Raw genomic sequence first — 16,827 nt, forward strand, 5'->3', positions numbered from 1 at the left:
ATGATTAGGGATTGAATTAGGACTATGGAGGTGGTGGGAGATTTGAGAGCAGTGAAGAAAAAACCATGTCATGTGACTTCCAAGGGTCTGCAGTGGGGATGAGTGATGTTGCTTACAGAGTACAAGAAGGAGAATAGGTGTCAGAGGGTGCCATGAGTTCAGTTTGGAACATGCACAGCCCAGGGAGCAATGTGACTTACACTTCTGGAGCTCAGGGAGAGGTGCACAGTCATCATATACAAGCAATTGTTGAAACTAAAATTAGTTGAATGATTCAGGAAAAGCATGCAGGATAAGACAGAAGTAGACAAGGACCTGGGTAGCATCAACATTTAAGAAAAGAAAAGAAAAAAAAATCTAGTGCAGGTAACCAAGAAGAAATGATCCAAAGATAGGGGAGGAAAAAAGAACATGGTGAGTGAGAAGCCGAGGAGGAAAAAGGTTTCCAAAAGAAAGTCATAAAAGGTGCAGAGAGGACAAATAACATCTGAAAAGTAACATCTGAAATGTTTCACTACACTTATGAAGTGGGCTGTGGGTGTCCTATGTTACACATTTCAGTGGAGTCATCAGACCAAATGAAAGTGAAGGCCATGATTATAAACGTTCCTATAAAGGACCCATGCTGAGAATGGAAGGGGACAGGGAAACAAACAATTGAAAGGGGAAAAGGTTGTTTTGTCTTTATTATATTGTAAAAATTCAAGGCAAGTATAGATCCTGGAAAGGATTTTTTAAAAAGAATTTGAAAGATTGGTGAAAGAATACCCAGGAGAAAAGAGGGGTTCATGCTCAAAAGTACAGTTGAGAGACTGGCTTTGAACAGAGCAGAGAAAGACCACCTTATCAAGGGTGAAAGGAGGTAAGGAAGAGTGCAATTGCAGGCAAATCTGTGACTCAATCTTTTCTATGCTGGTTGGCTAATGTCTTTAATAATAAACAAAGCAAACCTTCCTGCTACAGAGAATCAATGTTTCAAAAATAGAGAACTGCTGAGATTTACTCTGCCTGTTCCCTTAATCCATCTACACCCTGCTAACCTCCTGAAAAATATTTTGAGAACATGAGAAAAAAAGACACTAAATGATGGGGCCAAATGTCCCATCTTGCATCCTGGAGAATTCAGCATCTGTCCACAGGCAAATGTGTATATAGTATAAGAGAATGAGCTATGGCAATGGCCTCAATATCAGTATAAAAGAAAATCACCCCTCAACTCAGTACTGGAACAAAGAAATGAAAATGAATTTGAAAAGCATTCTTCCCTCCCACATACCATATAAGCTCCTGAGGTTTCTAATTCTAGAACTAACATCTCAGCAGAACTGAGTAATCTGAAAGCTAAATACAATTTCCCAGAAATGAAAAATTGCAGGACATTTTAGAAATCAGAATTGACCAACAATAAAAGCATTACATAGCAAACATTTTAACAAACACCTAAAGTTATTCCTAGAGGGAAATTGGTAAATCTAAATAAAATTACTAGGAAGATATCATTTCTCCCCAAACTAATCTATAACTTCAATACAATATCAATAAAAATTCCAGTTGAGTTTTCTTTCTCTCTTTCTTTTTTTGAGACAGGGTCTCACTCTGTCACCAAGCTGGAGTGCAGCAGCATGATCACGGCTCACTGCAGCTTCAATTTCCCAGGCTCAAGTGATTCTCCTGCCTCAGCCTCCAGAGGAGCTAGGACTGCAGGCACACACCACCACACCTGGCTAATTCTTTTTTTCTATTTTTAGTAGAGATGAGCTCTCACTATGTTGCCCATCCTGGTCTCGAACTCCTGAGCTCAACAAATCCTCCCGCCTTGGCCTCCCAAAGTGCTGGGATTACAGATGAGAGCCACCACACCCAGCCCCAGTTGAGTTTTCTTAAGAAATCAATAAATGTACTCTAAAGTTTATAAATAGCTAAGTCAACTTTGAAGAGGAAAGAAAGAAAATTTTCCTAATCAGATATTGAAACATATTACAAAGCCATAGAAATTAATGAACAAAACAGTTTAATAGAGATACAAGAACAGAAATTTAGACTATGAAAATTTAGAAATTTCCATATCTTATAGCTCAGACAGACCGATGTGTATGTGGAAATTTAACATACAACGAAGATAAATAAGGAAGACTAGACTGAATTACGAGATAACGTTGGGAAAACTGGATTATGAAATGGAAAAAAATCAAATTGGACTCCTACTTAAACCCATAGATATATAAGTGGACTTCATATGGATTGACAACCTACGTTAAGATAAAACATCAAATTAATAGAAGGAAATACAGAATAATTTACTTTTGAACCTTAGCAGAGTAGGTCTTATTAAAAATTCAAGAGAAAAACCTTAAAGCAAAAAATGATAAAGATTATTGTTTAACAAAAGCATTATATTCAAAGTTAAAAGACAACAGAGTGAGAAAATTTGCATATATAAAACTGAAAAAAAGACTACTATCTCTAACATACAAGGAAATTCCATAAGATGAACTCCATAAAAGCAGGCAAGGCCAACAGAACAGTGGGAAAAGCACATTAAAAAAGTAATTTATAGAATAGGAAACTTCAAGACCAACAGGAGTTGAAGATACGCTCAGACTCATTAATCATCAGAAATATGGAAATGAAATGGGATGACTCTTTATACTGCTTGACTAGAAAAAATCAGAATCTTGATAATGCCAAGTGGTGACAAGGATGTGGAGATGAGAGAACCCTCATGCTTGGGAATGTAGATTTCACAGCCATCTGGCAAGTAACCCAGCACTACTTGGTCAAATAAAGAATATGCAGAGTCAAAAACCCAGACATTCAGCTCCTGGGTATAAATCCCAGGAAATTCCCTCTAGAGCTTTACAAAGGATCACATTTGAGGCTGTTCACTGGTGCTCTCTAGTGATGCAGATGGAGAGAATGGAGGGAGTTCCTCACTGGGAGTATGGATGGGTAATAAGAGGGGGGCACACCAGGAAGCACTACACAGCAGTGAGAAGTGAAGGGCTAGAGGAGAGAACAACATGGTGCATCTTAAAAATGTACTGTTGAGTGAGAAAAGAAGGAAACAGCACGCACTTTGTAACATCTCACTTAAGAAAATTAAATACATATGCACTCAAAATAAAAATACACAGATAAGCTCAGAAAAATGAAAAGATTTTTTAAAAAATGGTTGCATGGGTGCAAAAGAGAAATGAAGATTAAAAAAAAGAAAAGGGAGAAAGAAAAAAGGAGGGAAGAAAGAGGAGGAAAAGAAAGAGAGGGAATGACTAACGGAGACCTCTGAACTTGCTTTGATTTATTGTGTTAGCTACAGTCAGAAAAGCCCTTCGTAATGGCATAAAGACTTAAAAGATAAAAGAATGAGGAGGTTTCCTCCTTTGAATTGCCCCACCCTTGATATCTAATATTTGCAGAATGCAATGCACGTTCGTACAACAGGCAAACCTGGTTAGTGTAAGATCTTTCAGCCAGAGCATACCACTCTTCATAACAGGCTATGCTGGATTTTTCTAAGCACTTGACTTTGATATTTCTACAGATACGGGCTGGTAGGTTATAAATTATTAAACCCACACCAGCCGGTCTTTAAATTGAATAGCACTAATCTGAAATGGAAATAAGTCAGCATTATCAGCATCTGATGTCTTAATTAACATTCCGATACCAATCAGTGAGTTGGTTCACAGTTGCTTTAGAAAATATTTCTGTGAACATTTCTGAAATCATTTTGATACAAAGTTGGAGAATGTTAACAATTTTATAAAAAGTGTAAGCTCCAGTTTTGTGTATTAAAAGGTCTGTTGGTCAATACCAGTGGCATCACAAACTCTTGCATTGGGCCAAGCACATGACATATGTTTAGTAATTACTTGTAGGTCCATTGATTGACTGACTGACTAATGTCAGCTATGATCCATCCTCCTGCCTGGAAGTTTTCTTCAGATGCTTTTCGAAACTGTATGCAGATAAAGCAGATTCCCACCTCTCACAGCCTCAAGGCCTACATTAACTATTCCTCTTTTTAAACACACGGCTTCTCCAGCAAAAGTTGCCTTCTCAATCCAGATAATGTAGAGTCTCAGTGGCAGGTCAGTGTCACTTTTCCTCCATCAGTGACACTAACCAGCATCCCAGGGGACTTAAAGGGTAAATGCCTTTAGGCCCTTGGATTAGTGCAAATTTGACATCTGTCGACCTTTAGAGAATACATCTGGCTTAATTGAGCAGGAAAGTGATGCTGGCAGAAAAAGATTAACACGCTCAGGCTAATGGCAGCCTGGTCTTTCTTTCCTTGTGCTCTCCTGAATCTACATAAAAGCTACCTGTGACTCATCGATACCAAGTGAGATTTTTTACACTGGCAATACTGATGGATCCCTGCACAGCTTTAAGCAGGCAGCTGCCAAGGGCTAGCTCTCTTCCCTAAGACGAGTGGATTTGTCAAGTCCCTAAAACCATCTCATTTTTGCTGTTACCCTGCTCAGTGAACAAAATGAGGACAATAACTCAAGAAAGTTTTATGAGCTGCACATTTTTATTGATTTGGTGGACTTAGTTATGGAAAAAAAAAAGTCCTCCTGGCCTCTCTATAGGTATGACCATCACAGTAAACTCAATTCAAACCCTTCATTTACTGTCAGAACGCCTGCAGACTTGGCAATGTCCACAGGGGTAGCCAGCTCATTTAAAGACTGACAGAAGACATGGAAGCAGGTGCAGAAGTGGAAAGAGGGAAACGATTAATGAAAAGGAAAAGAAAAAATATGCAGAGGTATATAAGAAAATATCACATTACAGTAATAGTGTAGTTCCCAGGCAGTTAAGACCCAGAGCCAGAAGACCTAAGCTTGAATTCCAGCTCTGCCTCTTATTAGCTGTGTGACCTTAAGCAAGTTTTCTTACCCTCTTTGTTTCCTATCTGGAAAATGAGAGTGGTCCTGTCTGCCTCATGAAATTGTGAGGATTAAACACCAAACACTGATAAAACCGTTACTACGTGCCAGGCACTATCCTAAGTGCTTTGCGTATTTTAACTCAATCCTCTGAATGGCCTTCTGAGTTGGGGTGTATTCACTTTCTATTGCCACTGTAACAAATTACCACAAACTCTTTGACTTAAAACAACACAAATTTATCATCCTATAGTTCTAGTGGTTACAAGTCCTAGAATCAAATCTCCTTCTGGAAGCTTTAGGGGTGGAATATGTTCCTTGCCTGGAAGCTCTAGGGGTGAAATATGCTCCAAGCATTCCTTCTGGAAGCTGTAGGCGTGAAATCTGTTTCCCTGCCTTTTCCCAAATTCTAAAAGTCACCTGCATGCTCATGGCAACTTTTTTTGCTTTATTCCATCACTCCGACCTCTGGTACCATCCTTGACTCTACTTTTCTGACTCAATTCTGTTGCCTCCCTCATATAAGAACCCTTGTGATTGGTGCATGGGGCTCACCCAGATAATCTGGGATAAAATCCTCACGTCAAGATCCTTAACTTAATCACACCTGCAGAGTGGTCTTTGCCATTCAGGGAACATACCACAGTTCCACGGATTAGAACAAGGACATCATTGGGAGCCCATTACCGTGTCTACTGCAGGTGCTCCTATTATCCCTGTTTCACAAGTGGGAATTGACATGCAGAGAGATTGACTAATGTGCCGAAAGTCATGCTTTTCCTCCTGACTTTCCTGCCTCTCAGTGGATTAATGTTTATAAAGCATTTGGAACCATGCCTGGTTCAAGGAAGCACTAAGCTGGGTTAACTCTCATTGTTATGGCCATGGGTGCTAAGGTAGAATGGATAATAACTGCTCAGCTTTAAGTCAGTGGCACCAACACCAAAGGCGGGTCTGCCCTCAGCTGGCCTAAGAGTCTCTTTGTCTCCATGTACATTTGGAAAGCAGTCTGGTGTCGATAGAGAGTTTGGGATTTGGGGAAAGGAAAGCCTGGGTGGGAGCCCAGCTCCTCTCCTTCCAGCTGTGGGTCTTGAGCAGGCCTACTGGGCCTCACTGTTTTCATCTGCAGGAAAAGGCTAGAATGAGCACCCCAACACTAGCAGACTGGCAGGGAAATTAAGAGGAATCCCACTGGTGAAAAGTAATCAATGATTAATCTCAACATCTATTGACATATATGTTGAGTAAAAGAAATATTGGTAATGTGCTGTGATTTGAATGCAACAAGAGATGCTGAAAGAGAAAAAAGATAGGATACATCAGCATCGCAGCCCAGCACTCACCACTACAGGTGCCCTGCCTGTTGTAGAAGCCTTTTCCACAGTTGCTCTCACAGCGACCATCTCTCAGCACGTGGAGGGGATCTCTGCAGGCCAAGCAGTGCTTCTCCGTCGGGCCCCAGCAACCTGCACAGGACTCATGGCAGACTATAGACAAACAGCAAAATCAGTGAGGAACCTACAGCAGAAAGGACTGGTCATCGTTTTTCTTTTAAATGTTTTAGAATTCACGAGGAGGATATCAGTTGGTTCCTTAGTTCCTAATCTGCTGTTGACATATGTATACCTCAGGACAAACACAACACCCTCTTCTCCAAAAAACTGTTTCTGTTGGCCAGAAGTACAACTTCAGTAAAGTATTGCTAAGAGATTCGAAAGAGGAAGTCAGAGGCCTTTGAGGAATGGGATTTACAGAGAAAGGAATCATAACTTTCTAGAGAAAGATGGACTGGTTAATGAAATCAGATGGTCCTCCACCCCCTTGCCTTTTGTAAACATACAAAGTGTCCACAGGATCTCCACCTCCCACTTGCAGCACCATCAGAATCAGCTGAGGAGGGTTACCTTGGACTCAAGCTCAGGATTCAACCTTCTGACAACCCAGTCCTACTTGAAATCTACTGTACTTTGCCTTTCTGTCTCTTTTCGCCTAGTATCATCTGTCCTACGGATGTGTCTTAAGAACTCACAAAGCTTGCTTTTCTCTTACACCTTCAATTTCTGACTATAAGTTGCTCCTTTAAGATTTTAAAATGTTCTCCGCTTAAGCATTTGATTTTTTTTTATTACTCTTCAACCTTGCTCTTCACCTTAGCACTTATGCAGAGGGACCTCTTCTGAAAAATGGAATATTTTCAAATTTGGCTAGCTGTCGGTATGGCTAACCCTACCTATGCTTTTGTTAATACATCCTACTTCTTAAAATGTTTCCTTCACAATGGAGCACCAACTAGTTTGCAGAGGCATAGATTCTGACCAAAACTGGTAGGTAGAATGAATGTCTTGCTGCTTGCAAGCAGCTTGGTAACCCTACCTTAGTAATTCAAGTAGGCATCCCTTTGAAGGCAGAGGGAAGGATATCTGCCTTGCAAACCTCAAGATCCAATTCTCTCTTCTCAGTTTTAAATGGCACAAGCAAGTCCTAATTTTAGACACTTTTCCTCCCCAACAAATGTAGGGATGATTAAGAATTGCATTAAGTGTTAGAAAGGGCTCTGTAATAAAGAGTAACAGTGGTGGGAGTGGTGGGGACCAACTGTAGATCAAAAGAATGAGAGGCAGCCAGCCACAGCGACTCGGACCATCATGAGCAGCTCTTGAGGAGGGAAGGAGGATGGGTGTTTGGGGAAACTGAGGGCTGCCCTTGTGGCTGGAGTTGGTGAGGCACCATGGTGGTCCATGGCATGATTCATGGCTACAACCATAGACAGAGGCCTGGTCAAACCTAACCTTGGAGACCAAGGAAAGAAATTAGGATTTTTATCCAATTGCCATGTGAAGTCATAAATGGGCTCATGCAAAACAGACAGATCTGATTAAGATGTTTCAAACCACTCTCTGGCTGCCATGTAGTCAGGGTTTAAGGACCTGGTGGCAAGCAGGAGATCAGCACGAAGTCTACTGCATGACCTAGGTGAGAGGGAACTTGGACTAGTGGAGTGGGAAGCAGAAACAAAGGAAAGTTTCCTTATTTATCAACTGGTTTCCTTGTGAGACCATAAGCTCCATGAGGGCAAGGGTCATTTCTATTTTACCTCAGTACCAAGCGCAATGCTTGTGCTTTACAAATGTCTCTTGAGTGACTTCATTTATATTTAACTCCTTATTTATATTTTATAAATGTTACATGAGAATACTGTTCATATGCAGGATAAGTTTAAGGATAAACTCATCCTTAAACTTAGGATAAGTTTTAGTTATAATTTAGTTGGTATTAAATTATAGTTAAGGATGTGGATGCAAAGATCTCAGTAACAAATTCTACCCCTAACATGCGTGAAATCTGACTCGCATTTATGTATTCCACCACTCTTTGATTACTGACTATAGTCATCATCTGAAGTGTCAATGACTGTTCATGCCTTTGCCTCACTCACTCTGGAGTTAATCTAAAGTCATTACCAAAACAAACAAAATCACCTCTCAATTCTAAAAAGTTATGCCAAGCTGATATATCAACATTCAACAGAAGCACACAAGGACACAGGTAAGCCATGTTCCCAGCTGGCCACAGGTAAGCCACATTATCTGAGGTCTGCAGGAACACTTAGAACACTCTGTTGCCTACATGCACTGTTGACACTGTGCAAACTACACGGGGTATAAGTGCCAAGGAAAAGATGAATGGAAAGTGAGGCTGAAAAGACAACAGGGGCCAGACTTCTAAGTTCAGATGGGCCAGGGTACGGACCTTGGACTTCACGCCACGGAAAGTTTTAATCAGGGCAGTGGAATGATCACTTCTGTTTTTTAGAGAGTTCATTCCGGCAGTGGGGAGGAAAGAAAGTAATTAACTCAAGACATCTGTAGGGGATGAAATCATCTTTGTCCAGATGTGCAGAGGAGATAAGAAATTAAAGCATGTTGGCACTGCTATTCAGCCAGTCATTATGTCTCTTCAGTGACTGGCTGAAGAGCAGTGCTGACATGCAGTTTTACTGGTTGTTAAAATATGGAAATACTTTCAAACTAGCTTGACAAATGGTTGTCACTCTGAGCTTCATCCCTGGAATCCCCACCCAACACCATGCTCCCCAAACAAAGTTCTGGCACAGAAGAAGTTCTGGGGTTCCCCTCTCCTCTCTGATGTGCATCTGTGCCATACTGCTTATTAGATACTTTTACTACACCCTTCGTGTTGCCAATCAGGACAGGGACCAAAGGATGAGTAAGATGGTCTCTATCAACAGACTTAGGGATGGTATTCGGGGTCCCCAAAACTGAGCTCTCCTTAACTTTCCAGCTCCATCTTTAACTATCTTCTCCCACACACCAATTCCACAAAGCAGGGCATCCTGCATGTGCCATGTGCCTGTCTGTGAGTTCTGGATGATCCATACAGGATTTGCCCGGCCCACAATGTCTCTGGCTCTTTCTTGCCCCTAAAATCTTGTTTATATTTAATTTCCTATTTATATTTCCTAAGTTGTCACTACTTCTGTGAAGCTTTGCTAAACTTATCTAATAACCTTTATGTTCCTGCAGCGTGTTGCATATGCCTCTCATACTTATCCTACTGTACTTATTCAGTTACAAATTAATCTCCTTCAATGGAATTCACACCCTTCCAAATGCAGACCATGTTTTAGTCATTGTAAACCCCCAGTATCCAGACTGATGCCTGGTACCTAGTCAGAACTCATTAAATGTAGGCTAAGTGAATGAACAGCATATTTTAAAAATTGATTATGGGGAATTCATCCTTTCTGTTACCTGCTACATGGAAACAATTAACCAGAAGCTCATAGTCTTAAGACAGAACTTAAGAGAGAGAAACTTGAAGCTGTAATATGTACTTAATAAATGCTGAAGTGCAGATCTGCCTACGATGATAAATATTGATGCTGCTTCTATATAGAGTATCAAATATGACAGTGGTCCTACTTTTTTTTTTTACATATTACACAAAAGACATGTTCCATGGCCACACACAATAGCAGAAGGAATTTTTATTTCAACACAGGAATATGCTGAGCTGTCATTTCTTATAATGACATACTTCCACTGTGGTTTCCTTAAAATAAACTGTATTGTGTATATTTAAGGTATACAACATGATATTATAAGATATATATATATATATATACACACATTTATATATATGTATATATAAGGTATATATTTAAAGCATACAACATGACATTATAAGGTGTATATATATATTTAGTATGTACCATTATAAAAAGGTGTCTGTATACACACACACACAGACACACACACACACACACACAGCTTATATCACATTAAATACCTCAAATATGTACCTTATATATATTTAGTAATATGAATTTATATTTAATACATTTTATGTTTTATAGAAGGTATATATATACCTTATAATACATTACATATCTTAAATGTACACACACCTTATAATATCATGTCATATACCTTTAAAATATATATGTATATATAAAGGGGATTGGTATATATATATAGAGAGAGACAGGAACAAATTAACATATCCATCATCTCGTATAGTTTCCCATTTTCCCCTGTGTGGCAAGAGCAGCTATAATCTACTGATTTAGCGAAAATCACATGTGTTTTGCAATAGATTTCTAATTTCTAACTCTGAACATATGCTACCACAGATTATCTCTTATATGTGGCTTGCTTTTATTATATTTGAGTAATTATAAAAAATAAGAGGTCACTCCCTGACTTTTCACCATGATTTCTCTTAGTGACACATTTCAGATCGCACAGAGTTGTTTGAATTAAATATTGTGAAAATTGTGGCAATAAATTTTAAAAGATGGTGAATAAGAGAAAGCTATCTTTTTATCTCACATGTAGCAGATAATTTATTTGGTAAGGTCCCTGACTTTTCTGGAGCATAACAAGACATGTGTTGCCTTCTTAAGCAACTTATTTCAAAATGAAAAGGAACAAATTTCTTTTGGCAATTCTTTACTGAAACCCTACTCTAAAAATAAAGCACTTCTTTTTGTATTTGATATTTTGAAATAGAAGATTGCTTTAAAAAATTTTTAAGTTATGCCTCTCTAAGAATAAAATGCAGCCCTTTTCCAGGGAAACATTAAAAGCATTTCCTATAAGCACCTTAGTTTCTACAAAGCCTTCCCAGACCCAGAGCAGTGGATACAGACACACATGTGCTCTTTGCTGTGGCCTTTTGGAGTAAGCTTCCAGAGAATTAGCACAACTGATCTGTAGATCCTCTGAGATTCATCAGTGAGGCTGCAGTTCATATTTTCAAACTGCCAAAATGTTTTTATGCACAAGTGCACAGAAAAAGCCCAAACTTCAGACACAGGCAGGTGTGATATACACAAATCAAATTCCTTCATTCTGTTTCTTATCCAGTTTGTGGCAACTGCCAGCTTTCATTCTCATCTCACAAATGACTAGGCAGTACTCGCCAAGTTCTGAAGTATTATCAGGAGACAGGGGGTAAATTTTCAATAAGAAGCTCTTGTTGGATGAAAAATTTTTTCTGACTTGAACTCAACTTCACTGTTTCTTGGTTTCCTAATCTGTAAAATAGAAATAATAATATTTGTCGTGCCTAATTCACGAGGACATGGAGAAATGACAAGTGTGGAAGAGTAGAGAATGTTGTGTGTGATTATATGAATGGCATGGGGAGATCTGCAGTTTGTCTCAACTGCTGTCAGAAGCAAAGTAATTTTAAAGGGAGCAAATTAAAATGCGACACAAGACAGAAGGGGAAAGGATGGAAAGACAACAGGAAAGGTTGGCTCACTTAGAAAGGAAGAGAAGGGAAGAACTACAGCCTGCAGGGATTAGGCCAGCAGCTATACCAAGGGGCTCCAGCTCCTCTCAGCAGCTTCCCACTTAGAAGCTCTTTCCTTGCAGCCTCTACAAAAAACAGCAAAAGTCCTTTGAATGTGATTGGAAATAGCTTGGTGAGGCTCTGATACCTGAAAGACCACTACCCCCTCCCCAATCACAGTCCCATAGGAGGTCAAGGCTGGTTGCCTGAGAAGTTAAAACGGCAGGCTAATTTAAAAGAAGTTCATAAGAGATCTGAGTCATCACCATTTTTGATCCCTTTACTCCAATCTTCTGTCCCTTCCCAGGCTGGGCCTCTACCCTCTATTGCCTCCCTCTGCCAATCAAAGGCTTTACACCTGAAATGGGAATGCCTGGTCTCCACATATTCTGAAAACTCATAAGTACTTGAGGAAGTTCATCATAGAAAAAAAATAGAAACATGTAAAAAAATATTCATTATCATCAAAAGCCAGAGATACACAAACTAAACAGGAAGGCAGCAACTAGATGCATTGGATGAGACATGCACATTATATTTTTAAACTGCAATTATTTTTGCACCTACCTAATGACATGTATGCACCCTAAAAACAGTGCTTAGTGAGAAAAAAAAGTCAAGAAAGAAGGAAATATCTGGCCGAGTGCAGTGGCTCATGCCTGTAACCCCAGCACTTTGGGAGGCTGAGGTAGGCAGATCACCAGAGGTCAGGAATTCAAGAGCAGCCAGCCCAACATGGTAAAACCCTGTCTCTACTAAAAATACAAAATAATTAAGTTAGCTGGGTGTGGTGGCACATGCCTGTAGTCCCAGCTACTCAGGAGGCTGAGGTAGGAGAACCGTTCAATCCTTGGAGGCGGAGGTTGCAGTGAGCCAAGATCACACCACTGTACTCTAGCCTGGGCAACAAAACAAGACTCCATCTGAAGAAAAAAAAAAAAAAAGAAGGAAATATCTACCCAGGCATACAAAACAATAAGAGCATATGCATACAAAAAGTACGCACTAAATTATATTAGTATAGTTACTTAAAAGGGGAGCTGGGAAGAAGGGGAATGGGAATAGCACATGATAAAAGGAATAGACAGGCAGATGGATGGACAGACAGATAAGCAAGAGAAACAGTTTGGCTCAGGCCAATGATGAAAATAGGCCATCAACTGACAAGCATGATTAAATCTGCATGCTTCATATGAATCCCAAAAATAAGTAAAAGAAAAAAATTAAACATGATTCCATTTGACATCAATCAAACTGACAATTTAAGAAGGTTTGTAATATCTAATGTTGACAAGAGTACTGGCAAGTGGGCACCATTATATATTTCTGGTCAGAGTACAAATTAGTATAACTTTCTTAAAAGAGTATAATATGTTACTCTGTGTCAAAAAGGTTAAAAACTGTACATAAATCTTTGGACCTGGCAGCCACATGTCTAAAAATTGATTAAAAAATATTTACCACAATTTCTATCAAAAATGTTTACATCATGGTTACATATAATTTGACAAATGAGGAACAAATATCAAACCATAGAGGATTGGCTAAATGAATGATGCACAGCCAGAGATGGAAAATTATATAATAGCTTTAAAAAGACGTAGGAGGATAAGTAATAACATCAAGCAAGCAATAAAACTGTAGAGTGCAATTTTAGTTTTGAAAAAAAAATGTATGTGTATAGACACACAGAAAGATAGATTTATATAATAAGAAGACATACACCAAAATACTAACAGTAGTGATTTGGGGGAATTTCAGCTGACTTTTAATTGTACCTTGTATTTTATTGACTTTAATTATTTTTTGGAATAAACATAAATTCATTTGGTACTTGAGGGGAAAATTACTAATGGTGGAGGAAGGAAAGCTGTAGTCCTTTTCCCTAAGGTGCATGCTAGATAAACAGCTTGTTAACTTATTAACCATGATTGTGATACAGCTGAATGATTTACCCATCTTGGGTAACATATTTGAAATTTTAGCAGGGTCTTTGGTAGACATAGAAGTTGAATCAAAGGAAATTACATCCCAGCCAATGAAGGCTTTGGCATGTCCACGTGGATTTTCATTGGTTTGTAAGTCAGAGGACAAAGGCAGACATTCAGCTCATCAGGAGTACCTGGTAGTTATCTCTTCCATCTCCTGCCCCTCTACCTATATTCTTAAATCGACAACACAGGTACAACCCAAGGGTTTTCAGGCAACCAGCTTCTCAGCTTATACTCATCCTTTGTGACCACTGGAAACCCACAGCTGCTAGGACTCCTTATGTTCCCTCCCCAGTCGTACACTCCACAATATATAAATGGCTATTGTCTATTCCAGTGATGTCTACTGAAACTGAAGAGCCAAAGGCAGGACAGGACCATCAACCAAAACAAACCTTTTGATGGGGAGAGTTCTCAGACCTCCTGGCTGCACTAATGCAGCTGCTCAGATCTCAGCAGCACTAACAGGGAGGTGCTGTTAGCTCTGTGGGCAGCATAGAAGCAGGGGAAGGCAGAACAGGGACAGTGCTTGGGTGGGGAATGGAGAAGAGAGAGAAAGAACGTGTACCATACAGCCTAGCTAAAATAACTGAGAACCTTTGAAACTGGGCAGAAAGCCAGGAGGTATGTCATTAGTTTGTAATCCATAGCTGAAATAGTTTGGGGTTCAGATTTGTCAGGAAGAATGGGATCTGTCTGAAAGATAAACTCTGTGGCATCTGTGGCAGGCTTTCTCTGCTGATATGTGATACATCTGTTCCGTCATTTGTCTTCTGGCATACATAGCAAGGGTCTAGAAGTGGCACAGACGAATGCCAAACACAGCCAGCTTCCCGCCAAAGCAAAGGTCCCAGACACAACACCACCAGCTGTTCTCCCCTCTTCCCTCCATGTATTCTGTACATGCATATAATATCCAAAGAGAGAGGGGCCTTGGAACACTGTTGTCACCTGCCTCACTGAGTCTTGCTTGCTCAGAAAACTTACATTCTAGGAAGACAATCCTATTGTCTTCCCTTCTGAATGGCCTGAAATACTCCATGGACACTACCCAAGTTTCAAAGACAGTTTATTTTATGAGTCACCTTCCCAACTCTGATAAAGCATCAACTATGTTAAACACGAGGAAAAGAGAAGAAAAAGAGGAGTAAGAAAAATAGAGAGTAGGCAATTTTCCTGAGGCCGCAACTAGCCAGAAATTGCTGACAAGAAGCAAATAGTACAAGCCAAATGAAAGACAGGTCATGTGTAAGCCAAAGTTTAGTCATGCCTGTACATTTCTGTTCATTCCTCTCTATACAATGGTTTATCACATTTTTTTCTATCAAAAATTATTCCAGAGGGTCATAGATGTACTTAGCACCATGTGAAATTCAGAAGTATAAGACATGTCCCTGCCTCAGTGACTGACCATTTCCTATGATATTCCCTGCTAAAGTGTCTTTATAGCACTGATAATAACAATTTCATATAATGATAATTATCTAAGTATTTAAAATTTTCTTGTTTATTTATTTAGAGGCTTCTCCCCCCATTGAGGAAGTTAAATTCCTTAACTAGAAGGAAGTTGTCTGTCTGCTTCACTCTGTATCTGTGGTGTCTGGGACAAGGCCTGGTACACTGAAGAGGCTCCACAAATACTTATGCATGAACAGAATGGAAAAGACAGGAGACATCACTTGAAGCAATAAGTCACCTTTATGAGATAGTCAGCAATTTAGTAAGAAACCATAATTGCTGTAAAAGGCCAAAGAAGCACTGAACAATGCATAGGATTTAAAGAGTAGAACCAAATGAGTGAAGGCAGTGGTAGAAATGTGCTGGGCGCCTAAACTGAGTATGTGACCCTGCAATGAAACTGAAACGGACCCTCCAATCCTGGGGTATGTTGCAAGGGCCATGGTGGTGACACCAGCTTGACACTGACAATCCCAACAGAGCAAAGGGGGTTCCTGTCTTGCAAGGAGGACTCCTGGATTTGAGAACAGTAGTTTCACAGGTGCCATTGTCAAGAGGTCCACCCAGGGCACAGCCAGGCTGGGATAAGTCATATGTTGGAACACAACACCAAGATCCATTAAATCTCTGCTGCTTCGGACCTGGCTTTGCAGGGTCAATGCCTCAATTCTGCAAATGACTGGCTGCTCCAGTCAACCATAGCTCCAATAAATAATTAACTTTAAAAGTTCCTCTGCTCAGGCCACAGCTTTTAAATCTCAACTAGGTCAATATCCTAGATGCAAATTTTATAAGTTTTTTTTATTATAAACTTGTCCTCTAAATATGTCACAATATTGGCTAAGAAACAAATAATTATAGAGTCTCATTATTTAATCTGAGCCCTTAAAGAAAAACTTTTTCCTTTTTAAAGAAAAAGGGATTTTAATTTGTTGTAAAGGATACAGTATACTGTTCTCTATATATTTACTTCTCCATAGCATATAAAAGTAGATTTTATGTTAGATGAGACAGTAATGGCAGAAAACTCTTTGTTGCTTAATGTAAGCTATTTGGTTTTTTATCTCTAAAGATTGAAAATTAAAGGAATGATTTCATTAATATCAATAGCTGCCTTTTATTGTCTACATACTATGGCCAGGCATAAAGTAATTATACATTTCCAACATCTTTTCTAACCTTCATAATAATGGTTTAAAGTAGGTAATATCATCCCCATTTTACAGTTGAAAAAATTGAAGTTCAAAGAGGCTAAATGGCTTGCCAAAGCCCTGTTGTAGCAAGTGGTAGAGTTGTCATTCAAAATAATCCTATCCCTTATAATTCCATAAAACGTTCAGTTGCTTGATTCTTTATGTTTCAAAATCTAAGACCATACAGCACTCAGATATAGAATAAACTTCAAAGGCTTTTGGTGTTTTGTTTCTGTTTGTTTTGTTTTATTTTACATCTCTATAAGAAAGAACTAACCTGCCCCTGCTGTGAGCTCCCTATATGCAAAGAGTGAATTTTAATTACTTTATATACTTCATGTATTCAGGATCTAGAGCGATGGTCAAAAAAGAGTGAAAGGGGAAATGAGATAAAAGGAACAAGAAAGAAAAACAATGGAAAGCAGAACCCGAGTCTCTAAACTTACAATAAAAGAAAAGAAAAAAATAAAA

At 39.2% G+C, this 16,827-nt stretch overlaps 1 protein-coding gene across 3 annotated transcripts in view; it reads right to left on the bottom strand.

The window, feature by feature from the left end:
• The window catches only part of FRAS1 (Fraser extracellular matrix complex subunit 1), a 464,791-nt gene that overhangs the window by 230,540 nt on the left and 217,424 nt on the right, over positions 1 to 16,827 (bottom strand). For all 3 annotated transcript variants that reach the window (XM_032239833.1, XM_032239834.1, XM_032239832.1), the window contains exon 15: positions 6,239 to 6,382. In XM_032239833.1, the coding sequence (XP_032095724.1) occupies positions 6,239 to 6,382 (144 nt within the window). The remainder of the gene's footprint in view (positions 1 to 6,238; positions 6,383 to 16,827) is intronic.

The sequence above is a fragment of the Sapajus apella genome, unplaced genomic scaffold (assembly GCF_009761245.1).
Source record: "Sapajus apella isolate SASKATOON/1434 unplaced genomic scaffold, GSC_monkey_1.0 scaffold45, whole genome shotgun sequence".
NCBI lineage: Eukaryota > Metazoa > Chordata > Mammalia > Primates > Cebidae > Sapajus > Sapajus apella.